This window comes from Aethalodelphis obliquidens, unplaced genomic scaffold (assembly GCF_003676395.1).
Source record: "Aethalodelphis obliquidens isolate GAN/ISIS:26980383/991018 unplaced genomic scaffold, ASM367639v1 scaffold12, whole genome shotgun sequence".
Classification (NCBI taxonomy): Eukaryota; Metazoa; Chordata; class Mammalia; order Artiodactyla; family Delphinidae; genus Aethalodelphis; species Aethalodelphis obliquidens.
This window is the reverse complement of record NW_020837956.1, coordinates 17,338,595-17,366,415: the sequence shown is the minus strand read 5'-3', so window position 1 is coordinate 17,366,415 and position 27,821 is coordinate 17,338,595. Positions and strand designations below refer to the sequence as shown.

The 27,821-nt window shown below is 39.3% G+C and overlaps 1 protein-coding gene and 1 pseudogene across 13 annotated transcripts in view; both read left to right on the top strand.

Moving 5' to 3' along the window:
• Positions 1–27,821, top strand: part of LTBP1 (latent transforming growth factor beta binding protein 1) — a 419,895-nt gene that overhangs the window by 280,376 nt on the left and 111,698 nt on the right. For 12 of the 13 annotated variants that reach the window (XM_027113416.1, XM_027113415.1, XM_027113421.1 and 9 more), the window contains 6 exons: positions 4,183–4,282; positions 5,102–5,200; positions 13,976–14,101; positions 15,321–15,446; positions 15,838–15,960; positions 19,450–19,569. In XM_027113416.1, coding sequence (XP_026969217.1) covers positions 4,183–4,282; positions 5,102–5,200; positions 13,976–14,101; positions 15,321–15,446; positions 15,838–15,960; positions 19,450–19,569 — 694 coding nt within the window. The remainder of the gene's footprint in view (positions 1–4,182; positions 4,283–5,101; positions 5,201–13,975; positions 14,102–15,320; positions 15,447–15,837; positions 15,961–19,449; positions 19,570–27,821) is intronic. The other variant, XM_027113414.1, reaches the window with a different exon arrangement.
• LOC113623860 (GA-binding protein alpha chain pseudogene) lies at positions 1,348–2,761 on the top strand (annotated as a pseudogene).

Below are 27,821 nucleotides of genomic sequence, written 5' to 3'. Positions count from 1 at the left end.
AGCAGAGCTTACCCTTGAAATTTATAATCAAATGCTGGGATATTACTTCTTTAAAATTTTAGAGAAATTTTAATCTATCTTTTTTTGGCACCAGAAGAAGGCTATGAATTGTGAGATTTATTAGTAGAAAATACTGGCATTTGCTGGAGCTCTGTCCTATTTATGTAATATTGTTCCTTGTCTGAATATTTCTTTATTGGTAACATGAAAATTAGGTAATTATTAAATGTTTATACATTTGTGTAGTGTTCAGTTGGCAAGAATGCAGTAATTATTAGGATTTAGATGGGTCCTATACATATATGAATTATTATAAGTAGTTTTGTAAATCTTTAGCTTATAAATAGGGGGATAGAATAACATAAGTGTTAAAAGTGCTGAAAGAATCCAGAAAAAAGGAACGATTTTAGACTGATAGCATCCAATAAGGAAAAATGTTACATTATATTGACCCCAAAAGAAGTACAACAGATATGCATATTTGCAGCTCTTGGGTAGCATTTCCAAAGATCAGTGATGTACAGTAGTTTGCAATTTTGTTGATTTTGAATTTCGTTGTGGGTGATGAGTGGGAGGAATCCTTTAGCCCATGAGTGGGCCAGCCAGCTCCCTGACAACCTCATCGTATCTGATTTTGTTCTCCTCTGTTTATGATTGAGTTTATGGTAACTCTCATAAAGGATCTGAAAGAGGGCCTGAGAATTTGCTTGTGTACTTTTCCTGCAGTTTATTTGGAGAGGAGGCAGTGGGGGAAATGCAGCCATAGGCTTTGCGGGCTTGACTTTTTGCAGAGGTCTCACGATATTAAAGATTGATGAAGAGAAAGCAGGGTGGTCCCTTGATGGGAAATTACGTGCGCATAGGTGCAGTGGAGGGAGGGGACAGCAAGAGGTCAATTAGGGGAACAGGAGAGACTCCGTTAGAAAGAGAACTTGGTGGGGGGGACGCTGCTTTGGAAGGCTTGGAACACCAAACTGCAGTTGCAGTCGGTGGGGAAATACCCTCCTCCTCAACTGGACCGTACTTGTCAAGTGGAGAAGTGACATTGGTTAGGAAGTAGGAAGTCGGCCGCCCCATGCTGCTGGGGGCAGGGAGTAGGGGGGCAGGTGTGGAATTCTGTCTGTAAGCTGCGGGAGTGGACTCACATCTGGTCATGGTCTGCTCCTTGCTAGCATTGACCATGGGCTGCAGGGGGTGGACTGCAGTTGAGACTGACTGGGGTCACCTTTTAATAGATAATAGAAAAGCTAGTCTGTATTCTTAAGAAGAGGGGGAGACTCACCGGACAGGAAGCGTCTCGGAGACAGTCGGCGACCGGATGGCTCTAGGTGAGACAGAAGCCAAACAGGAGGAGGAAGTGGAGGGGTCAGCTTTTGAAATACTTCAATCATGACGAAAAGAGAAGCAGAGGAGCTGATAGAAATTGAGACTGATGGAACAGAGAAACCAGAGTGCCCAGAAGAAAGCATTGTTGAACAAATCTACACTCCAGCTGAATGTGTAAGCCAGACCATAGACATCAATGAGCCAATAGACAATTTAAAGAAACTACTAGAACCAAGACTGCAGTGTTCTTTGGATGCTCGTGAAATTTGCTTGCAAGATATGCAGCTGGATCCAGAATGAAGTTTATTTGACCAAGGAGTAAAGACAGATGGACCTGTACAGCTTAGTGTACAGGTAATTTCTTACCAAGGAATTGAACCAAAGCTAAACATCCTGGAGATTGTTAAACCTGCGGAAACAGTTGAAGTAGGTATTGATCCAGATGCCGAAGCAGAAGCGCATCTTGTTGAGGAAACTCAAGTGATAACTCTTGATGGCATAAAACACATTACAGCCATTTCAGGTGAAACCTCAGGACAAGTGACGAGATGGGCTGCTGCTCTGGAAGGTTATAGGACAAAGCAAGAACGTCTTGGGGTACCCTGTGATCCCATACAGTGGTGCACAGACCAAGTCCTGCACTGGGGGGTTTGGGTAATGAAGGAATTCAGCATGACCGATATAGACCTCACTACGCTGAATATTTCCGGAAGAGAACTCTGTAGTCTCAACCAAGAAGATTTTTTTCAGCGGGTTCCTCGGGAAGAAATTCTCTGGAGTCATCTGGAACTTCTTCGAAAATATGTATTGGCAAGCCAAGAACAACAGATGAATGAGATAGCTACAGTTGATCAACCTGTGCAAATTATTCCAGCATCAGTGCAGTCTGCTACACCAACAGCCATTAAAGCTATAAATAGTAGTGCAAAGGCAGCTAAAGTACAAAGAGCTCCAAGGATTTCAGGAGAAGATAGAAGTTCACCTGGGAACAGAACAGGAAACAACGGCCAAATCCAACTGTGGCAGTTTTTGCTAGAACTTCTTACTGACAAGGATGCTCGAGACTGCATTTCTTGGGTTGGTGATGAAGGAGAACTTAAGCTAAATCAGCCCGAACTGGTTGCACAAAAATGGGGACAACGTAAAAATAAACCTACAATGAACTATGAGAAACTTAGTCGTGCGTTAAGGTATTATTATGATGGGGACATGATTTGTAGAGTTCAAGGCAAGAGATTTGTATACAAGTTTGTCTGTGACTTGAAGACTCTTATTGGATACAGTGCAGCAGAGTTGAACCATTTGGTCACAGAATGTGAACAGAAGAAACTTGCAAAGATGCAACTCCATGGAATTGCCCAGCCAGCCACAGCAGTAGCCCTGGCTACTGCGTCTCTGCAAACAGGAAAGGATAATTGAGCCCAGGACCTTTTGGGAGTCCAAGGTCTTGCTTAAATGTTAGAGCAAGTATTGCTCTTACCTTTATTACTGAATTTGAATCTTCTTTTATTTCTAGACTGTACAATCTGATGTATGATTTTTTTATATGTATTTCATACTCTTGTGAAAAAAAGGAGGGGGAAATGTGGGAAAAAGTAATAAGTGCTCAATGTTTCTAGAAGACGCATCACAGCAGGATTAACTGAGATGGGGAGAAAGAGGAAGCTTGAGAGGCCGATTAGATGACCACAGGAAACTGAGAATGAGAGAGTGAGTGCACACGAGGGTAATGGGGGCTTATGGATGTGGAAAAAGATGAACAAATATAAGGAATAGTGGAAATGAGCAGGGCTTGGAATGAGGAATGAAAGAGGGGTACTAAAAAGTGACTTTAAACCTGGACAGGTTAATGGCTGTGGCGTTAATAGAAATGAAGAAGGTGGAATCAGAGCCTGGATGCTTTGGGGAAGGGATGGGTTTGAGGAATTTGTGGAATATCTAAATGGAGTTACCATGTAAGCACTCATGCCTACACAATTGGGTCTTTGATGACATACTCAGGCAGGATATCTATTTTATCAAAAGCAGAAAAGGTGATAAGGTAAAAGGGAAACAGAGGCCAGGGGAGTGGGCTTTCTGGAAGATGACAGTGATTAAAGCAAGGAGTGCTTTAACCAGGAGTGGTGATGTGAGCGCTCTGGGCCCACAGTGGTGTGAGTGAGGTCTCAGATCCTTACCTAGCCCGATTGTTCAGTCTGCAGGAGCCCTAAGGAGCTGTAACTGGAAACTGAGCCCTGGGTGCCAGTCTGTTTCTTTGCTTCTGGCCCAGAGGACAGGAGTGGTCAACAGGATGTGTGAGGTGTTCCTCCAGGTCCCTATTTTTCTGTTGCTGTTTGACTACCAGTATTCTGAGAGGTGGAGGTGTAAAGTTACTGTAATGACTGACCGGCTTACTGTATTTTAATGTATTGTGTTCTTTGTTATGGCATACCTGTATCCATTACTTAATCTGCAAAGTGTGGCTGGACATTTTATTTGGGCAGAAGCCACATGTGAATGAGGTGATGGTGGAGTTCTCCTCTGGGGTCAGTTTTGCCTCGTTCCAGACCAAACGTGGGCCCCTGAGCCAAGGCATTCGTTTAAAATATCTGAAGAGACCTTTTGCTTTGGGCCCCCGGGAAGTGGGTGAGGGTGTGTGCACATATCAGCACTGCTGGGAAAACTCAAGGGCTTAGTATAGTAGCAGCGCAGCAACGGTTCATTTTTTTTAAATTTCAAGCAATTGCCCAGGTTTTTGTGTACCTGTGATATTTGTTGCCTTTCTAAGAGTAAAATTTATAAAAATAGTAATATGTGGAAACTAAAAATTCCTACTTTCTGTTTTCTTCTTTTTTTCTTTTTAATACAACCATCTAGGAAATACCTTCATTGGATCAAGAGAAAACCAAACTTGAGCCTAGTCAACCCCAGCTCTCTCCAGGCATTTCCACTATTCATCTGCATCCACAGTTTCCAGGTAGCCTGTGTTGATTTGTGCTGTTTGTAAGAGTACTATGAATAAAAGAGTAAGATGAGGATTTTTCTGTGTCTTTGGTTTTAAAGTTTTAATCAGGAGAGTTCCTAAGTGAAGTAAAATGTGAAATACACTTGTGTATATTAATATACTTATATAATGTTAGTGTAAGTATGGTACAGTCCATCCTTCTTTATCCATGGTTTCACTTTCTGTGGTCAGCTGCAGCCCAAAAATATTAAATGGAAAATTCCAGAAGTAAACAATTCATACATTTTAAATTGTGCATTGTTCCGAGTAGCATGATGAAATCTCGCGCCGTGCTGCTCCATCCTGCCTGGGACGTGAATCATCCCTTTGTCCAGTATCCGTGCTCTATATGCTTCCTGCCCGTTAGTATAGGAAAAAACATAGTATATGTAGGGTTTGGTACTCTCTGCGGTTTCAGACATCCACTGGGGAGGTCTTAGAACATATCCCCCTCAGATGAGGGGAGACTGCTATATTATAAGTATTATAACGATAAAATTTTTCACTATTTTCTGTGGTCAGGAGTAGTATATATTATTAGAACATTATTGAGGTTCATCATTTGATGAAGGGTCATTTTTCTTGGCTTCCAAATTGCTCTCAGATATTCTTGCTACATGTTGAAACCAGGGCTACAGGCTAATACCATGAGCTTTAGGGACCCATAGCTGTTCCTGTATCCAAGAATTACTGTGGTATGTTGTTAGATTAAATTATGCTTGCATTTTGAAATGGATCTCAATGCACATAACAGCCTTTAATTTTCATTTTATTCCCTCCTTCCTCGTATAGTAGTGATTGAAAAAACATCACCTCCTGTGCCTGTGGAAGTAGCTCCTGAAGCTTCAACATCAAGCGCCAGCCAAGTCATTGCACCTACTCAAGTAACAGGTAGGTGCAGTACTGATGTCACAGAGCCTGTGGAGGAGACGTGGATATGAACTTCATTTTAAATGTAGTGTCGAAGCTGTATCACGTGTATCACAAGATTGCTCATGGCAGAGTTAGTCATGAGAGCAAATATTTGGAAATAATCTAAATACTGTTTAAAGGAGGAATATGTTTAAACGAGTTATGGTACATGTGCAGCGGAATATCACATAGCTATAAATGTTTTAAAAGTATTTAATGTTGTGAGGAGATGCTTATGGCAAAATACTAAGAAATATAGAACACAGTGATTCCAGTTTTATTTTTTAAATGTTTACAAACAGAAAAAGTTCATCACAGTGTTTAACCATCCCCAGTTGATAGGATCATGGATAACATTTATGCTCTCCAATATATTTTTATATATTTTAAAATTCTTTATAATAAACATATATTATTTTAATCATTAGTGACAAATTATAAAGATTTATCATAATTTGTAACCAACAGCCTGAAAGTTAATATCCTTAATGTATAGTGAGGTCTTATACATCAGCAATAAAAATGCTGATAGAAAAATGGAAATAATGTAATCAGGTAATTCATAGGTAACATACCAAGAAACATATATGTAATAGGAAGTTTCAACTTTACGAGTAGTCAAAGAAATGCAAATTAAAATGAGAATTCTTTATTCTTAACAAAGCAGTATTTAATTTTTACTAGAGTGAAATTGAGGCTCTCACACATAGCTGAAAGGAATGTAAACTAGTTCAACTTTTCTGGAAAGCACAAACTGGCAATATGTGTCAAGAACTTTAAAAAATCTTCAAGACTTTTAAGTCAGTATCCCATATTAAAATAACTAGTATAAGGAAATAACGTCCCCGCAAACTGTTGTAATGGTTTATATAAATGGACGCTTACCACAGCACCATGTATAATAGAGAAATAGAAAAAAAAAAAACCTAAGTATTTAACTCTAGGGAAATAGATAATTATATCTACATTGAAACAGTATGCTACCATCAAATATTACAGTATTTTTGAAGAATTTTTATTAAACTCTCTCAGAAAATGGTCACAAGATATTGTTAAATACAAGATGAAGTATGTGAAAATGAAGGATACAGTGTATTAAACCAAATATGTGTAGCTGATTCACTTTGCTGTACAGTAGAAACTAACACAACATTGTAGAGCAGCTATACGCCAATAAAAATTTAAAAACAAAGAAACACAAGGATCTACTGTATGGCACAGGGAACTATATTCAATATCTTGTGATAACCTATAATGGAAAAGAACCTGAAGGAGAATATAAATATATGATTGAATATAAATATAAAAAAAAAGACATACGTACATTGAGAAAATGCTAGAAGAAGATACACCAGGTATTAGCAGTGATTATTTTTTGTAGTGGGGTCTGAGAGGTTCGGGTGTTGTTTCATTTTAGAATTTTTTGTGTATTCCACATATTCTTGTGTGGAAATATAGTATTATAATCAGAGAAAATATCACTAAGATGTATCACAGCAGCTTAAGTTCCTGATGTCATTGCAGGATGAGGCTGGCAGTGGGTTGGCAGGAGAAGCTAATAGAGGAGTTTGCAGCCTCCCTTAGAATTTCACCTCTTCAGAAACATGACATGCATCATTTCCAATAGACATGTGCTTGGTTAGATGTGTTAATTAGTAGGACTGTGGTGATCATTTCACAATGTATACATATTAAAATATCAAGTTGTACACCTTAAATACATACAGCTTTTATATGTTTTAAAAAACCAAAAACTTTTACCCATTTTCTCAAAATTGTGGATGTAATTTCTCTTAGATACTTGAACTGATACAGCAGACTAGAAAGTGTTTTTAAAAAGCACCCCTGCCCCAAGGTGAAATGCAGTTGACTAAATAGTGCAGAGTCACATCATGGACCCAGCAGTGTGTTTTCACCTACTTCAGGGATACCCTCAAGGCGCAGCTGCACCCAGAGCCATGGTCTTCCCACATGAATGCAGGGCAACTGCTCTTTGGTTTTACTATAAATACCGAGTAAAGTGTTATAGAAATGTTAGCTGTTCTAAATATTTCTAGTGATACGGTGAAATGCTAGTGATTTTTTTTTTAATGGCTGTGGCTAAAATTGTTATTCTCTGTTCTGAAGTCACATGTATGTCTACCCACTTTATTAATCCCATCTATGAGAGACTCTGCTATGCAGTGCAAGGCATACAAACATGTAATATACCATCTTGGTCAGGGAGGATCTTCTCATTGTTTATATCAGCATTAAAAAGAAAAATTGCAGTCTGTCAGTGCAAAAGTTCTTTCAAGTACTGTTTCCATTTTCCAATGTGAAGACATACTTTTGTGCCTTTTTAACAATGGCTGACTTCAACCATCAGACTTCTTGCAAACTAGCTTTGTAGAGGTTAAGTTTGGCTGGATGAAGGTAGCCAATCATTTAAATGCAGGCCTGTGAGGAATAATAAATTGCAGTTACTCAGCTTCAACTGAACTGCGGAGCTGATTGAAAAAAATGAAAGTAGCTGTGCTATATGAAGTTGTTAGAAGACAGCTTAATTTGAGTTTGGCAGAGATACAGGGCTAACATCTGCTATCACATGTTTGAAGCACAAATATTTCCTTCCAGGAAACAAGTGACATTGAAATTTTATCTTCATGCAGCATTTGTAGGTGCTCTGACTTCATATAGTAAAAGAATCTTTCTAAAACAGTCCATGGGGAGAACATTGTAGATAGTCTTTGAATTTAAATGGCTTGCAATTTTTGGAGCCATACTACATGATCTGTAATCTACACTAGAACAAGAGGACTGTTTTGTATCAAATTTAATTGAAATCAAAATATAGATGTTCCCATTGGTTTTGATAAGAGAGCCAAACATGTAGATTGAAGGAGCAATCTGACCATTTCTTTCTGAAACATTAGGCAGTGTTTTTTTTGTTTTGTTTTGTTTTGTTTCCCCTAGAACACAAAGGAGGTAGATGTTTGTCAGTCTTAGTTTTATCCATAAATTGAAGAAAGGAATAGAATAATAAGTAGGTACCTAAAATAAACAAAATAAGCTCCACATTGCTCGACGATGATATCTTTATGATGCTGAGATTGGAAGTAGCCTTTGCAGATTTCATCAGACTCACTTTGACTTGCAATAATTATAAAGTGAGCCACGTATTTGCAGGGAATGAGTGTGATACTTTCCACTCTCAGCAGCTCAGCTGATGGTTTGCAATGTTATTGGGATACTGTTTCCAAATAAATGATACATTTCAGCATATAAATTCTTGATTTAGCATAGTATCTTAATAGCTCAAGGATAGGTTGGAAAATCAAAGCTTTATTTCTCTGGCGAGTATTTACAAAGTGGGAACATCTGCTTCAGTTGTTGTGGGACAGTTTATGCTCTTTGTGGGGCAGTTAGGAAGCCAGGGCATTTCTGTAAACCTTTCCATGAGTTGACATTTGATGCCTTCCTCCAGCTCTTCCTAAACTTTCTCCATGGCCCTTGCAGACCAGCCAGAAATTATTCTTTGACTTTCGATGACTGCTTTGTGTAAACCTTTGTAATCATCATGGCCCAAACATTATAACAACAATTTTGCTCATTGGATCTTTTCCAGAACTCAGAAATGACCACTTTATAAAAACCTTTGTCCCTGAAGCATATTACCAGTATCATGACAGCCTCAATAAACTATGTATGCTAATGGAAGGTGAACTTTTTTCCATGTTAACTCATCATGCTTTAATATTTCCAGCTCTGTTTATTTATTTATTTTGAGTAATCACATGATGAGGAAAAAAGCTAAAGGTCAGCATACTCACTTTCATATTTTTGTCAAAAGCTCTTTTTCATTTAATTCTTAAAAATAAAAACACCAGGGCTTCCCTGGTGGCGCAGTGGTTGAGAGTCCGCCTGCCGATGCAGGGGACACGGGTTCGTGCCCCGGTCCGGGAAGATCCCACATGCTGCGGAGTGGCTGGGCCCGTGAGCCATGGCCGCTGAGCCTGCACGTCCGGAGCCTGTGCTCCGCAATGGGAGAGGCCACAACAGTGAGAGGCCCGCGTACCGCAAAAAAAAACCAAACAAACAAAAAAAATAATAAAATAAAAACACCAAACTCTTAAGCCCACCACTGGCCTTTTTGCCGGGATAAATAGAGCGTTTGGTTTTCCACTAGCTTTTGGTCATGGCTCTTCTTCCAAATTCTAAACGGGCTCCTGGGAAAGAAACAGTAAGGTCCTTGGCCCAGTGCAGGTGAAGCTCTTTCAGGGGCCACATGTAGTAGGAAAGCATAGGGCGGTCCTGCAAACCCGGGGAAATGTGATAGGTGTAATGAAGGAGGACACCTGGAAGAGTCCAGTGGGAGCAGTCTCTTGATCTCTGGGAAACCAAACATGCTTTAGAAGAGAAGACATTATCATTAACCAGAGTGCCCGGGAGGCCAGTAATTAGTGCTTCCTGTGCGAGGCTTTGCCATATTCCCAGGGTTTGTGTTGACGCTATCAGCATGTACAGGGAAATGTATGTTTTGACCTGAACTGATCCTTTCCACGGGAACAGGCTCACAAGCCTATGTGTGAGTGACCTCTTAGAAAACTGTAAAGCATAACGTCTGTGCCCCACAAAACCCAGAGAAAGCCAGCAACTTGTTTTCAGTTTTAAGACAATACCCTCAGGACTTGGCTTTCTGTATAACTTATATGTGATCAAGAATGAAAGTGGGGCTTCCCTGGGGGCGCAGTGGTTGAGAGTCTGCCTGCCCATGCAGGGGACACAGGTTCGTGCCCCAGTCTGGGAAGATCCCACATGCCACGGAGCGGCTGGGTCCGTGAGCCATGGCCGCTGAGCCTGCGCGTCCGGAGCCTGTGCTCCGCACTGGCAGAGGCCACAGCAGTGAGAGGCCCGCGTACCGCAAAAAAAAAAAAAAAAAAAGAATGAAAGCGTAACAGACAAGGAGGGAAAGCATGGGAAGAGGTGGTGGGAGACATGTTTTTAAAGTTTTAAAATAGGAGTAGCAGTAATTTACTTTTTACCTTAAAAATGGTATTGATCAATTTTTTTGGTTCTTTTGTTTTTTTGAGACGTGGTTGACGTAACATTATATAAGTTTAAGATATACAGTGTGTTGGTTTGCTACATTCGTATATTGCACTATGATTACTACAAAAGCATTAGCTAACACCTTTATCATGTCACATACTTTTCCTTTTTGTGTGTTGAGAACAGTTAAGATTTAATCTCTTAGCAACACTGGAATTTATAATACAGTATTGTTGACTATAATCTGGTAAATTTTTTGATGAGTAGTAAAGAGAAAGCAGAGGTGTTTCGAAGTTGTTATGGCTTTCTTTTTTTGTTTAACTTAGAAGGGTGGAATCCTCCTAGCAAATGGATAAAAGGTATCTCTGAGGACAAGCTAATAAGTTACATTCATCACTCCTATATTAAAAAAAAAATGGGGCAAACAGTGTAGAAATCAAGTACACGTTAGTAAATGTCCCTTCGTTCCTTTGATGTATCTCTTAGTACCCTCTAGTGGTGTCAGAGTAACATTTTCTTACATACGTTAGTACCAACTGGGATCAACATTTTCAAGCTGCATCTTTATATACTTAATCTGAGGTAATCAACTAAAAATCCTCAAGCTTTCCTCATAACTATTTCAACCTCATAGCTTCCATTTAAGATACTAGATTGGAAGGAAAGGCTATTATTATTCATTTCTTAAGACTAAGGAATTAAAATTCTTAACCATTTCTCCTATCTTAGATCTGACTTAAGAAGAAAAGATCTAAATATTGGCACACTGGTATAGGAATGTATCTCCTCTGAATTAAGCATCACATATTTTTGAAGACTTTTGTTCACACATGTAAAATAATCCATCCTAAAGCTATACCTGAAAGGACAAATAAATATTTGGTAATCAACATATTGGTATGTGTGGGGCTGGGGGTGGGGCAATGAGTACTGATCAAGCCTTTCCTGAAAACCCCAGATGTACAGCCTTTTAATTCTGAATTCTTGTTCCTAGTATATTAAGTCATCTTCTAATTTTTCTTTTTGCAAATCTGATCAGTATGTCTTTTCTGCTTTAAGCAAATGGCAGATAAGAACATAATGGAAATAATTACAAAGAAAATCAAGAAATCTAAATACCAATAATTTTCAAAGAAGGCATCTACCTACCTTAAGAATAGCTGGTTAAAGATGTGCTTCTCACACTATTCTACTAAAGAATTCTTAGAAACAGAGAAGGGAGTGCTTACCTGAGGGTCTAGGAGTAGAACCTGGAGAAGATTACCTTTTCTACCTTCAGATTTTTGTGGCACATAGAAATAATAATTTTTTAAGAAAGACTTTTCTGATTATAGAAGTAATTATACCTGTTCATTGTAGAAATTTTGAAAAATACAGAAAAATATAGACAATACAAATCCCCATAATTGTAACACTTAAGACTGATTTCCTTCCAGTCTTCTTTTCTGTGCATAAAATAATTTAGATCATATCCTATATTATAATTTGTACCTAACTATATTTTCTTAACAAATAAGCATTATCCTATCCTGTTAATGATTATATAATGATCTATGCTACGTATGTATCATAATTCATTGTTTTATGTTGTTAGTATCAGTCACTTAAGTCTAGGCAATCGTGTTAATCACCCATTTTTTTTAGCCATTTGGATCATTTTTTCTGTAATTTGATATTATACTGACTATAAACAGTCTATTTTTCGGATAGTGAATTAGCATAAATAGGCTCACTAAAGGTATAAGTAACTTGTAAATGTGTGGTTTTTTCATAATCCAAGTGATTTGGTGCAAAATACTGCAGCTCTGTAGTCGTATGCGTCCTTATAAAGCCTAACAACTTTTCAAATGACTTGCATCGGTTGTCTTAAAATCGCAGCACAGTGAATAACACTTGATGAAAAATGAATGTGGTTTGGGTTTTGGAGAGCAACCTCAGCCCCAACTTAGGTCATTTCCATAGTGAATTTTTGTTAAAACACTGTTTTTCACATCTTTCTTCAGAATTCACAGTGGGTTATTGGTGACAGTAGCATGCCTGTTTTTCTTTTCCTTCAAGCCATAGATTGCTCTAACAAAGGTGTGATTTAGCTTGTCATGCTTGAGGCCCCGTCTTCCTCCACTGGGCCGCTTGGGCTCATCCATGGTCTCGTCTGTTTTAAGCGTTGTTTACTACGTGATGACAGTGAGATAATAGCCCAAGGTAGTTATTATAAATGTGCTGTTTCTTTGTTATCTATTCTTAAATGACTTCAATAGGAACAACCACAGTAATCAGTAATAATGGCTAGCTTTTAAAAAATTTTATTTATATTTTTATTTTTGACTGCGTTGGGTCTTCGTTGCTGCGCGCGGGCTTTCTCTAGTTGCAGCAAGTGGGGGCTACTCTTCGTTGCCGTGGGTGCTCATTGTGGTGGCTTCTCTTGTTGCGGAGCAAAGGATCTAGGTGCGCAGGCTTCAGTAGTTGCAGCACGCGGGCTCAGTAGTTGTGGCTCGCGGGCTTAGTTACTCCGCGGCACGTAGGATCTTCCCAGACCAGGGCTCGAACCTGTGTCCCCTGCATTGGCAGGCGGTTTCTTAACCACTGCGCCACCGGGGAAGCCCGATAATGGCTAACTTTTATTGAGCACAATATAATGTGCCAGGCATTGAGCTACATGCATTATTTAGGTTAACTCTTTAGAACTTCACGCTCTGAAGTTGGTGCTCTGATAATTCTCATTTACACAGACAGAAAAGTGAGGCTTAGATTGTTTAAGTAACTTGCTCTTTGTTACAGAGCTAAGAAAGGGCAGCGAGGTTGGTACCTGTACTGTCCTCCAAGGCTGGGCTTCTGACCACCAGCTGTGCCCCCCGCCCCCCACTATTCTATTATACATTCTTACAAAGATCATTGAAATCAACAGACTGTCTTGGAGTAATTCATCTCAGGTCACCTTTGAGTCCTCAGGTCCTCTTGGTAATAAAACACGCCGTGATGGCCTTCACCCACTGGGAGCTCCTCTCACCTTGCCTTGACCACGGCCTTGTCTGTGGGTGGAGTGAGGACTCGGGGCTCATCTTCTCAGGCTTCATAGAAGAAGCCAGTCTCATGCAGGAATCAGGAGGAGAGTGAGGGAGGAATTGAGCAGAGAAGATTTGGAAGAAGATTCTGTACTAGTGTAAATAAAATATGCTCCTGTTGAAATTGGCAAATGAAGAGTAAGTTGCATCCAGAAGTTCTGCTTTGATTACAAGTGGTAAATCTTTCTGGAGAATTAATGAGAAATTTGGAAGAGGTTGAATATAGTTTTTGGAACTTGAATTTGGCCTGCTAACGAATAGAAAGTTACCATCTATTTCTTATCAGGAGAAATCATGTGATTGGTCCATCATTCAAAATGAACTGGAGTGGATAGAAACTCATTGATGGGCCATCTTGGAAATTCACAATTGACTATAACGTTTTAACATGGCCTCTTTCCGAATTTCCACCTTCTCCAGTTCATCTTAGAAGTTGTTTCATTAAGAATTATTCATGACCTTGGCTGGGGCTAACTGATCAATTATGAAATGATGATCATCGGTAATCAAATGAATTTATACTTGATTTTAGAGTATGAAATTTTGTTTTCTAATTGCATACCTGGCAATAAGGTAATCAGGAAACACAAGTAATGGTTTGCAAGTAGCAATGGAATCTTTGTTTATATCTGTTTTTCCCTACATTTTTTTATTTTTAAAGAAATCAATGAATGTACTGTGAACCCTGATATCTGTGGAGCAGGACACTGCATTAACCTACCGGTGAGGTATACCTGTATATGCTATGATGGCTACAAGTTCAGTGAGCAACAGAGGAAATGTGTTGGTAAGAAGAGACACTTTTGGTAGATGAGATTATTAAATATCAAATATTTGCACATAAAGAACATTTTTTTTATTATGGGGAAAATGTTATTGTGTTTAATTTTTTAAAAATTTTATCTCTGAGCTAAGGGTACTCAAAAAGAGGTTCAGTGAACTCCTAGGAGGCTCTTACCGCTTGGTTCAATGCTACCTACCTTGCCAAGTGTAATACAATTACATAAAGGTGGAATAACTTCCCAGAGCTTTTCAGGGAAAGAATATAAAATTAAGAGTTCTAGAAATAGCTATCTACAAACATATTTAGCAAAACAAATTAATATATTCTGCAGTAAAGAATTATGTTCATCTAAGTTCATAAAATCTGATTTTTAAAAGGGATTTCTATATTGAAAATCAATATATGCTGACACAAAACTATTAATGAATTTATGAAGTAGGGATCTCATATATGCTTCTTTGGGGAAAAAAATGAATCTCAAAAAGGGGTGTAATAGTGTTAAGTAGGTCATTTTAATGTGTTAACACTAAATTTAATATCATTTTTTTAGAAAAAGAAAATTCAGCACTAAGAGCTATAAGGCAAATATAGAGCAACAAAGGCATATACCTAATTAAACCCACTTTAATATGCTAAATGCCATTATGCAGATGTGACTTTTGCCGTTTTGTTTTGCATATATATGTGGGGTGAGGTGTGAGGGGAACATCCACCTGCTCCATCATAACATGGCTCTGTCTCTTGAGTTTGTATACATTAGATGTATTATGTTTAGAACCCCAGCACATAAAGTTGAAAAGGGCAGTCGGTCGAGATGATTCAGTCTCGCTTTACCCAAGTGCACAGTGAAAGAGTGCCTGTCCCACCATTTCTGACTGTCTCTGCTGAGCTGGCCTGGGAGTTGCACAGTGAATTCCAGTGCTTACATGACTCCAGTCATCAGGCAGGTCCTTTTGTGGTGACCTGAAATCTTTCTCTTTGAAACACCTATGTCAGGGTAGTAGCTTGAGCTTTCAAAGCAGTACACCGTATGTGTATTCCCTTTTCCCAGTAACAGCCCTTCAGGTATTCAGGAAGACTGATCGTGTCTCCTTTTACTGTTTTCCTCACTTATAAAGGTTTGTGGGACACAGGGGTTGGTGTGCTGGTATTTCATGAACAGAGAGACTGAGAATTTCATGCTAGACTACACTAATCCTTTTATCTGTCTTTTTGTTAACAGATATTGATGAATGCACTCAGGCCCAACACCTCTGCTCCCAGGGACGCTGTGAAAACACTGAGGGAAGTTTCTTGTGTATTTGCCCAGCGGGGTTCATGGCCAGTGAGGAGGGTACTAACTGCATAGGTAATGACAGTGTTCTTTCAGATGCGTAAATTCCCACATGGCGGGTTTCTAGCTCCCCTAAGATTCCATCAGTCCAGGGCTTATTCAGACCACCCCAAATTTATTATTAAACCCCTGTTACAACATAGTTATCTGCTAGATACTGGAAGATTAAAAAATGGAATTTTTTCCCCAACAGTTTTGAATGAATAGTATCAAATGTCTGCAAAAACCAGAGGCGTTAAATGTTTCTTTTGGATTCGAGTGAATCAAAACCACTCAATTTTTTGGAACAAATCAAAGAGATGATAGATGTTAGGAATCAGTTGCTTCATTCTTAACATCGAACTAACCTGGGAGACGGGAGAGGTTTGGAATTATGTTTTGGGACAACGTTTTCTGCTTTGCGTAGATGTTGATGAGTGCCTGAGGCCAGACGTCTGTGGGGAAGGGCACTGCGTCAATACTGTGGGGGCCTTCCGGTGTGAATACTGCGACAGCGGGTACCGCATGACCCCCGGAGGCCATTGCGAGGGTGAGTCTGCTGAGAGGATGGGGAGCCTGCGCCCCTTTGAAGTGCTGAGTGCACGTGACCATGAAATGCAGGGCTGGGTCCAGAACCCAGGGCTGGCGGGCACCTGGCCTGGTACGAATTTTCCTTCACCACCGATCTGTGCAGGATACCAGCTCATCCAAGCTCTTGCTGCCTTCTGGGATCACAGCCCCTCTGCCTTACTTCAGTGGCTCTGTCTGGGTCATTTTCCACCTTCATATGCTCTTTATTACTCATTTCAGTATCTGCCTTCTCTGGTATGTGGAGTGAAATCACTTTAGAACAATTAACTGCAGAGGATTTTGGTACAAACCCAGACTTAATTGTAGTGTCTGCATCATTCATCTGGGGGCATGGTGCAGGTGTCACCAGTGTGGACTTTTTGTTGTCGACCTTTTCGCCTTGTTCCATTCCTTTGTCTCAGCTTCTTTCTTTCGCATGTGTTCTGGGACTTGCTTGCAGACTGTCTACAGAAGTGCTGTCTGACCAGCTCCAAGTCAGATTCCAGCTGTGCTAGATAAAATTTCTTTCGTATTGACCCCAGCAATGGATTTGCTCTCGTTGTAAAAAATGTTTTGAAAAGTTTTTAACTTTTCAAAATTAAAATGATTAACCATTGAATATTTCTGCTCGTGCCTGTGTCCAAGTCACACAGGTACTTTTTGAAACCACCATGGTACGCTTTGAATAATTATTTTCTTGAAGAAATATGTTGAACCTCTGCTTAAATCTTGCCAAAGAAATGTGAGGGCAAAGGAGCAGGGGTCTCTGGGCACGTTTTTGAGGAGCCTGTCTGTAGGGATGGTGCTGGTTGTGTGGGGTTCCCTGCCCGGCTGCCTGACATTGAGCCTCTTTTCAGACGTGGCTGGGCCTCCAGCACTCGGGAGGGATGGGCCGGTTGGGGCAGGCTGCTCTCAGCTGTCTCTTGGCTCCTACATGTTGGTTTCCTTCGTGGTTCTAATGACCAGGTCTGGAGGGAGAGCGCATTAGACAGTTTTCTGGCAGCCTGCACCTGCCTTTCTTGCTGGCCCCTTGCCTCAGCCCCGAGTTATCTGGAGAGAAGTGGGGAGCGTTTTATGTTACTGCATCTCTGATCAGCTCCCATCGGAACACAGATATGAACTCTTCTCCTGACGGCTGAGGGCCATGGGACAGCACAGGTGTGAAGTGTCCCTACTTTCCTCTTACGGGGGACCCTCCCTCTGCTCTGGAGGTAGCTTGAGGATGGGGAGAGCAGAGACTATGGCATGACCCCCGCACTCAGTAACTGTCTAACTTGGAGCCAGGTACGTAGCCCCTTCAAAACTTAGTTCTTCATCTGTAAAATGGGAACCATGCAGTGAACTTTCAGGCTTGTGCAAGTAAATGGGTGTTGCAGAATGTTGTATGGTGCCTGTCACCTTGTTAGTTCTTAAGAAGTGTTAGTTTCCTTAAACTTCCCCTTTCCCTGACTCGTTTTGTTTTTGCATAGATCTTCTCAACATCTGTAATTGTGGGAATGTTTAAAAAAAAAAAAAAAAAGGCGTGGGTATGTCTGACAAGCATTTATTTGCAAAGCAATGCTCCTCCAGAAGGTCAAATATGGATCCTCAAGTTCTACACACAGACTCAGGACAGGAAGATAAGCTATTTAGGAATTACCAGAGCATAAGGATGGACAGTAGAAAGGAATAGAAAAGAAATTTGAAGATAAAGGAAATAAATGGAAAGCAGTTAGGAGACTATACAGTGTATAGAAATTATTTAACAGAAATATCACCAGCATTCCCTGAGTAAATAATTATATAATTCTATCCCCATGAAAAGGCTTGAAATGAAGGAGTCAAATAATGTAGCTGTTTTCTCATTTCATCATGGACTAGAACCAAAGGTCCCCGGGCTTCTGGCTCACTGAAGATTTTCTCAGCTGTCACTGACAAAGTTGCTTTCAAACAGCGCCAGTCTCCAAGGAGTCTATTGTAGTTTACAGACGTTATCTCATGCATCCTTACTTTATTCTGTGAAGGTATTACCAGGCCGGTAGTCCCTCATTTACAGATGAGGGAACAAGCAAACAGAGGTGAGAGCAACAGGAAATGCAGGGATATTGTCTTGTGTTTCTCAGCGTTGTACCTTATTTATCAAACCAGCCTATCTCAATGACCCTCTCTGACTTAGCAGTTGTAGTTCCATTTTTTAAAATATCCCATACAGAGAAGGATGTAATGCTGTTTGGAAAATGAAACTGGCAAGCATCATCTTTTTGTAGAACAAGAAGTCCCAGAACATCTGACCTAAAAAAAAACACTGTGTGTCATTGTCTATTGGCAAGAATTTTTCGCTGATAGGAAAAAAAAAAAAAATTACAACACTGACCTGGTGCTTATTCTATTAATAACATCTTTTACCTTAAGCATCTTTTCACACATGTCTATTGATATATAATGAGAGATGATTTTTGAGAACTTACCAGAATGATGACCTCAAATACCCATGTATGTTCAGTGTATTCATTATATATTTCTTTCACTTTTTAGCTTATGTCCTGAAAAATCTGTTTACATTTTAGGTATGATTAGAGGTCCTATATACATCTCATATTGAGACACTTAGACATTGAATCCACTCACTTGAATTCAAAACTCAACTCCAGAAAAACACCTATTTTTGTTGGGGTTGGTACCCAAGGTTTTACTACTCATTTTAAACTGTTGAACCATCTCCTATATGTTACTTTTCCTCCATTTTATTGTTTTACTATTCTTAAAAAAGCCTGAAGCTCCTGTATCTCTGCCACAGTTCTATCTGTATTTAAGGTGTTTTTTTTCTCCTCACATTGAAAAGAACAAGGATTAATAACTTTCGTTAGCTGTGAATGGGAAAAGTAAGGTGTATTTTAAGCCAGAATGTATTACCCTATGATCATTCACTGTATTTTCTGGAAAATCTTGGAAGTATTTGATGAGTTTGTTCTCTCCTAATATTCTTTTTCCACCTCCAAGGAATTCCTCTCATATGCAATGTTTTAAATTATTCAAACCTAGGATGTTTTGGGGGCCATGAAGCCAAAGCAAGGATTTCCCTAGGGCATCCAGTGACTGCAGAGAGAACCTCTAGCCAGGTGGATAAATGGCTTCCTCACTCTCACGTCCATTTCTTGTATTTCTTTCTGGCAAGCCATGCTATTACTTGAAAGGTTTGATGTCCAGAGAGTGGCCCCAGAGAACTGCCAATTCCCAGAGTGGAGAGGTCTGGGCCTGCCAGTTGGAGAATTGGGGCCATAAAGGTTTGCATGCATGGTATGCATGGTATACTCGGCCATGCATTCTCACTGTGTGTTTAAGTACAGACCCAGTGTGTCACTTTTTCAGTTATTGTTTTCCTCACCAAAATGTAGGTAAAACATGCCTCTTTTCCCCTTCATCATACGAGTCAGTTTGTGTTTTAGTATTCTGATAAAATGTCTGTGACCTAGCTTTTTTATTTTTTCAGATGTTGATGAATGTTTAACTCCAAGTACTTGTCCAGATGAGCAGTGTGTGAATTCTCCTGGATCTTACCAGTGTGTTCCCTGCACGGAAGGGTTCCGAGGCTGGAATGGGCAGTGTCTTGGTAGGTACTAGAGTGTTATCATAGTTGTGTTTCGTCTGTCTGGTCCGTTTTCTGACAGAGTGGTATAATGCCAAGTGAGGCATTTTTCAAAGTGGAAAAAGAAAAAAAGGGATGTAACAAACTCATGTCATTCAGAGAAAAGTTCTAAGTAACTTTTAACCATGAAGAAAGTAAGAAATTCAGTTGACATGAAGCAAGTGAGATTTTACATGGGACAGATAATTCTGATTGAAACAAATTGTTAGCCCTGGTGTGATTAATACCCAAAACCAAATAAAGTAATCAGTGCCACAGAGAGAGAGAAGTGGAGAGCAAAATGCTTAAAAAGAGAGAAAAGGCATGAGAAGCTACCACAGACTCATAGAATCAGGAAATATACACAGACTTGCAGCACAAGTTGCAAATGTAGAAAGAGAAATCTGGATTGGTTGCCCGTGCCCCTTATATTCATTCATTCATTCATTCATTCAAGTATTTAACAAATATGGAGTACCTACTTTAGGCACTGAGGAAGATAAGTGATGAATCTGCTTTGGTCCCAATTACCTGTGCTCTAGTTAGCTTTCCCTGTTAATGGTTTTCCTTTGTGTTCCTGATCTTTTTCTGCTCCATGCCACATTCTGACAATGTGAGTTAAACTTTTCCTTCCTTCCTTCCTTCCTGTCTTCCACAAATGCAGTAGAACTCACTATCTATACCCAGAGTTGTACTCAGTGCTGGGATACACTGAGGGACCAAAAAAGTACCTTCTTCATGGAACTTACTATCTAGTTGAGGAGACAGATACTCAGCTAGACATGTCATAAGTAAATGCAAATGTACAAATGAGCCAAGTGTTAGGAAGGAGGGTTCTTTGATGTTACAAGAGCATATGACAAAATGAGTTGCCTCAAGGAAAATTCTTGAGTTAAGCTTTGGCCGGGGGTTTGACTGGGGTAGGGGATGGGAGGGAGATCATTTTGGACATTTGACATGTGCAGGGGGCTCGTGGAAGGAGGAAGCAGGTCATGTTCCAGAAGCTGAAAGGCTAGTGTGCTGAAGGCCAGAGTACAAGGGAAGATTTACTGCAGGACGAGGGGGCAGACCATGCCAGACCCTCTTGGTTCTGCAAAAAAAAGTTGGTCTTTATTCTTACATCTCTGGGAAGACGCGTGGGTGTTCTAGAGGAGGTGGGATAGGTAGGCTTGGTGGAAGCACTCCCAATTTCAAAGCTTTGGACTCATCACCTGGCAGCATGAGCTAAGCCTCTACCAGTTGCAGGTGGCCCCCTGCCCTGAATCTCATGCCCATCCCCAAGGGTCTCTATCAGTGGAATTGTGAGATGTTGATCTTTGGGGAGAAGAAAATTTTTTGTTTCCATAAGCATTTGTTTATGTAATCAGCGTTGGTCAGAATGTGCATTTGGTTTTAATTTTTCCATTTGGCATAAATTTCATAGTTGCCTATCAAGGTTCCATTCTTGTACTCGTTTTCACATATCAACGCGTATTGTAATCCAAGAGCAGAGCCCGAACTTTACCTTAACTAACTAAAATTCACAATCGTGGTATAAACACAGCCCTGATTCGTGAATTTACTAATGCAACATGACTGACCAAATGGGAAAGTGATGCTCTTCAATGTAAATGCATGGATCTAGGTTGGGGAATAATAATAAATGAGTTCTTACACCTAGATGTGCGTACTCAATCTGATTATGACCACGCTGCTCCAGTTGAGTGACAGAAACAGAGCACCTCATTTAACAGCAATATCATGTTGCCAGCCAGATTAGTAAAATCATAAGCAGAACTATTAGGTCACCATGTTACTCACCCCAAGTCACACACTTGGCCACTTGGCCAAGCAATAACTTTCAGTTTTGCATTGCCAACTAAGATCACACATTTCCTATTAAAAGTAGGCTGGGTACTTTTCTCCTTCTGCCTTGGGTAGAGTTTTAGGTTTATGTCATCTGTCAATCAAGCTTCTCCTCTGTGATGTAATTACAATGCCATCCATTGCTCATCTTGAACTTGCAGTTCTTGTAAATTTCTCCTGTGGGCTCTTGCAGATTGTACCAAAATGGATTTTTCCATCTTAGTTTTTTATGGCAGTTGAGCTGTAAATGTTAAAGTTGAGTGTGATGAAAAGCAGATATTGCAACATACCTTTCTGCTCAGATTGAGCCAATGAATGGACTGGATTTTTCTGCAATACTCTGACAGTGCTTGTGGATACCCAGTCATATCTTTTTGGGTTTGTTCCTTTATACATTTTAGGTCTTATCTTTCTACTTCTGGTACTCTAAAATACTTTTCAGAAGGTGCAATCCTACCTAAGCTCATCTTTGAGTTGAGCTCATTGATAACACAACCTGACATATATTCATTTCTTCATTTGCCACTTTCATCATTCAACACTGTATTCATACTTTGAGCCAGGCATTTTGTTTTAGACCCTGGGAGTTGAGAGTGAACAAAATAAATTTCCTCCCTTCGTTGCACTTAGCCTCTAGAGTTCACAAGTAAGAAAGTAGAGCATATGGTATGTCAGGTGTGATGAGTGCCATGAAGAAAAAAAAAAAAAAACTGCCTAAGGGATATAGAGAGTGTTAGAGATTCTATGGAGGTCAGAGAAGGCGTCAAATGATAAATGGTTTACAAAATGTTCCTTGCGAATCGACTGTTTCTGTGTCTAACAGTTAAATGTGACTAGTTTTGAGGCTTTCTCTATCCTTTTAGTGCAGACAATTCAGGGTATATTGATGAAACATTTTCCCCCAAGTTTTAATGTATGAGGGCATTAAAGACTAAAAAAAATTCCTGAATCTCATTGTTGGGAGAAAAGTCCTACACAGAACATTTGTTAGTTGTCATCTGTAGAGATGATAATCCCTACCTCGCTGGGCTGTTCTGTAAGTCTTAGTGTCCTTTTTCTACCACTGTCCTCTCACAGCATATTTTTAAGTTATTATAATTAAACTTGTACAGTGTTGTACAGAATAGTACTTTCTTTGGCATTACGCTTATGTTTTTTTTTTAAAAAAAAAAAACTCGATCTCGATGTCCAGTTGGCTCTTTTTTCTATTAAGTGGTTTCATTAAGAATTAAGAATTGCCATTTTGACCCCTATGTTCTGCAGGGATTCGATGCCAGTTACACTTTCTGCTGCTTTCGCTGACTAAATGGTGAACTTGCTGAAACCGTTAATGGCCTCTTTGTATTCATGCCATGTAAACTGGATCTTACTGATTGATGCTTCTCCTTGATTTATGAATTAGAACAGAAATTGTTTGGGGCAGAAACAGGTCAAATGTCAGCAGGTGCTGTCTGGGGTTTTATACTTTTTCCTAGGGTTTAGTTCAGGGCATATGATCCTTCATTCTCAATAGTTTATTGTGCACTTTCAAAATTTATATCCTTTAATGCTTTTTTGGCAACTCGTGTTGGCTCTTCTGTTAATGTACCTTCTTCTTTCCAATTGTGGATTTCTGTGCTCTCTTGAGAGCCACTTTCATCGTTTTAACACTGTATTCCTTGGACCTCACATTCAGCCTGGAGCTGTTGCCCACACGATCCCCACCTTTTAGGACTATTTCATCACCCTGGGTTCTGGCCAGTTCCATCTGGCTGCTTTCAATCAGAACCGTTCTTGAAGGAAGCTAACGTGTCAAGTCCTCAATTTACAGGTTTCCCTTGACTGTTGAAGTACTAGCCTGATTCAGACCTGACTAGAGCCATCCCCCAAAGGAAATTCTCTAATGTGTAATTGTTTAAAGGTGCATTCAGTAACTGTGATATAAAGATCATATTTCCCTGAATTTAGGCAGATTATGGGCTATGTGACCTCTCTGAAGCTTGGTTTCAATATCTGTAACATGTGTATTGAAATACTTTCTTCATGGGGTTTATTGTTAGAATTAAATGTGATATAAAGCACTGAGTAAGGTGTCTGACACAAGGTAGAACCCAAGAAATGTTATAATCCTTCTTCCCCCAACCCTATTACCTCCGTTTTATTTCCCTTGTCCTGAAATAGAAGAAATGCAATAATAACTGATACCTGTTAAAGTAAATTATATGTCAAATTTTTATGGATAACTGTCTTCTCTTTGGCTTTCTTTAAGCTCATTTCATATAGTTTTTAACTGTCATAGGAGCTTTCTCTTTTGAATCTAAGTTGTCTCAATCTTACAGTTTCCTTTCAACTTCTGAGCATTTTTGTTTTGCTGGAATATACTTCTTGAGAATCATAATGCTTTTCTGCAGTGTCATCCCTAACAAATGTTTTCACTTCTACAGTACTGCCATCCTCTTTCTTTTGCTTCACTTTCTTTGCTCACCTTCACAATATCTACACAATAGACACAATATATAATATCTGTCACCTGGTAGATGTGCGCAGCTAGCCTTTTTTGAGTTTATTGCCTTGCCTTATAGTTGAGTCTAACAAGCCATGTGATACGGGGACACAAATTTCTGAGATTTTAATCAAAGTGATCCTTCTTTGTTGGCCGTAGTTAAGTTAATGATGACTTTGTGACTCCCGTTTGAGTGTTCTAAATGTAGTAGGTCTTCAGTATTTGAAGAACTTAGTATTGTTCAATCCACTTGACAACTGGTTAGCCACAGTCTTAACCAAAACCAGGTGCAGAAAACTTGCAGGATAAACGTGGAGAGCTCCTTGTTCTAGGAGTTCTTTTCACCTTAGGATTTCTTTTCAGATTTTAAGACTCATTGTTAACCTTTATGGAATATATGAAAATTCATAAACTTAAAAAAAATTGAAGACTTTAGTCCTACAATTATTCTTTTTATGTAAGATGGCAGCTGAGCTCACGGTCTGCCTTTTGTGGATATTATAAAATGTGCAAACATCAGCCTTGTCCCTAAATCATTATATGCTAAAGGAATCTTCTAGTCAGTCAGTAAGTAGTTATTGAGTGCCTACCTATGTATACGTCTGCTAGATGCCAAAGAAGATTTGAAGTTGTAAAGAAGCAAAACAAAACAGTGTAGAATGGTATAAGGGCCTGGGGGTGGGGGAATTGGGGAGATGTTATTAGAGGATAACACACATTTGCAACTAGTAGGTGAGCCCTGGAGATGTAATGCACAGTTTAGTGATTGTAGTCAACAATACTATATTATAAACCTCAAAGTTGCGAAGAGACTGGATATTAATTGTCTTCACCAGGAAAGAAATAATCATTGTGAGACATGATAGATGTGTTAGTAATGCTACAGTATTGATCATTTTGCAATATGTGTATCAAATCATCCCTTAAACTTGCACAATGTTACGTTTTATTGAAGTATAGTTGATTTACAATATTGTATTAGTTTCAGGTGACAGCGTAATGATTCAACATTTTTGTAGATTATGCTCAGTTTAAAGATTTTACAGAATAATGGCTGTATTTCCCTGTGCTGCACATTACATCCTTGTTGCTTAACTTACGTAATGTTATAATGTCAATTATATCTCATCGAAAAAAACTACTTCTGAAGGCAGGAAATATACCTGTGTGGGAATACTAGTTACTGTAATAACAATTTCTCTTTACATAGTTTACAGTATACCTGTAGTACAGATATATAAATATTTTCCCAAATAGGTTAATGGGCTTGTTCCTGGTCATAGGTAATAAATGGCAGAGCTAGGGCATGATCCCAGGTCTCTTAGCTTCAAAGCTACTATTGTTTTGTTTTATATAATGTCTCACATACCTCTCATGTACACCCAAGACAATTAGAGGACAAAACAATAAAATTAAGATAATAAGGAAAATAGAAGTTCGTAGAATGGAAAGATTCATGTGGACTGGAATTGTCCCTTACAAGCAGCAGTAGTTCTGGCTCAGGGGTTCTAGAGTGTGAGATGGCAGGCCAATCCATAGGTAGCCCAGTTGAGATTTTCTGAAAGACACAATGTTCTTTTAGAAAGGTGACGTAGAAAGTTAGTGATTTGCTCAGATTAGTGGGTTGATTTTCTGAGGTCATCTTTGGATCTTCATCTGTGATGTACGTAGCATTGACTGTTTTCCAATTCTGAAAAGCAGTGATGAGTCTTTGAGGAACATATAACCTATTTTGGTAGGCAGCTCTGCTACTGCGTATTTTGAACTTCGTCAGAATTGACAGAGGGGGTGATATCCTGAGGATTTACTGTACCTCAAGTGCAGGTGAGGTGATTTCATTGCATTGGCCTAATCAGCATGTGTCTCTCATTTTGCCATGCTTCCTTTTTTTTTTTTTAAACATCTTTATTGGAGTATAATTGCTTTACAATGGTGTATTAGTTTCTGCTTTATAACAAAGTGAATCAGCTATACATATACATATATCCCCAAATCTCCCTCTTGCGTCTCCCTCCCGCCCTCCCTTTGCCACCCCTCTAGATGGTCACAAAGCACCAAGCTCATCTCCCTGCGCTATGTGGCTGCTTCCCAATAGCTATCTGTTTTACGTTTGGTAGTGTATATATGTCCATGCCACTCTCTTACTTTGTCCCAGCTTACCCTTCCCCCTCCCTGTATCCTCAAGTCCATTCTCTAGTAGATCTGTGTCTTTATTCCTGTCTTGCCCCTAGGTTCTTCATGACCTTTTTTTTTTTTTTAGATTCCATATATATGTGTTAGCATACGGTATTTGCTTTTCTCTTTCTGACTTACTTCACTCTGTATGACAGACTCTAGGTCTGTCCACCTCACTACAAATAACTCAGTTTCGTTTCTTTTTATGGCTGAGTAATATTCCATCGTATATATGTGCCACATCTTCTTTAATCATTCATCTGTTGATGGACACTTAGGTTACTTCCATGTCCTGGCTATTGTAAATAGAGCTGCAATGAACATTGTGGTACATGCCTCTTTTTGAATTATGGTTTTCTCAGGGTATATGCCCAGTAGTAGGATCGCTGGGTCGTATGGTAGTTCTATTTTTAGTTTTTTAAGGAACCTCCATACTGTTCTCCATAGTGGCTGTATCAATTTACATTCCCACCACCAGTGCAAGAGGGTTCCCTCTTCTCGACACCCTCTCCAGCATTTATTGTTTGTAGATATTTTGATGATGGCCATTCTGACTGGTGTGAGGTGATACCTCATTGTAGTTTTGATTTGCATTTCTCTAATGATTAGTGATGTTGAGCATCCTTTCATGTGTTTGTTAGCAATCTGTATATCTTCTTTGGAGAAATGTCTATTCAGGTCTTCTGCCCATTTTTGGATTGGGTTGTTTGTTTTTTTAATATTGAGCTACATGAGCTGCTTGTAAATTTGGGAGGTTAATCCTTTGTAGTTGCTTCATTTGCAAATATTTTCTCCCATTCTGAGGGTTGTCTTTTTGTCTTGTTTATGGTTTCCTTTGCTGTGCAAAAGCTTTGAACTTTCATTAGGTCCCATTTGTTTATTTTTGTTTTTATTTCCATTTCTCTAGAAGGTGGGTCAAAAAGGATCTTGCTGTGATTTATCTCGTAGAGTGTTCTGCCTACGTCTTCCTCTAAGAGTTTGATACTGTCTGGCCTTACATTTAGGTCTTTAATCCATTTTGAGTTTATTTTTGTGTATGGTGTTAGAGAGTTTTCTAATTTCATTCTTTTACATGTAGCTGTCCAGTTTGCCCATCACCACTTATTGAAGAGACTGTCTTTTCTCCATTGTATATTCTTGAATCCTTTACCAAAGTAAGGTGACCATATGTGCATGGGTTTATCTCTGGGCTTTCCATCCTGTTCCATTGATCTATATTTCTCTTTTTGTGCCAGTACCATACTGTCTTGATTACTGTAGCTTTGTAGTATAGTCTGAAGTACGGAGGCTGATTCCTCCAGCTCCATTTTTCTTTCTCAAGATTGCTTTGGCTATTTGGAGTCTTTTGTGTTTCCATACAAATTGTGAAAGTTTTTGTTCTAGTTCTGTGAAAAATGCCATTGTTAGTTTGATAGGGATTGCATTAAATCTGTAGATTGCTTTGGGTAGTATAGTCATTTTCACAGTGTTAATTCTTCAAATCCAAGAACATGGTAAATCTCTCCATTTGTTTGTATCATCTTTAATTTCTTTCATCAGTGTCTTACAGTTTTCTGCATACAGGTCTTTTGTCTCCTTAGGTAAGTTTATTCCTAGGTATTTTATTCTTTTTGTTGCAATGGTAAATAGGAGTGTTCCCTTAATTTCTCTTTCAGATTTTTCATCATCAGTGTATAGGAATGCAAGAGATCTCTGTGCATTAATTTTGTATCCTGTTACCTTACCAGATTTATTG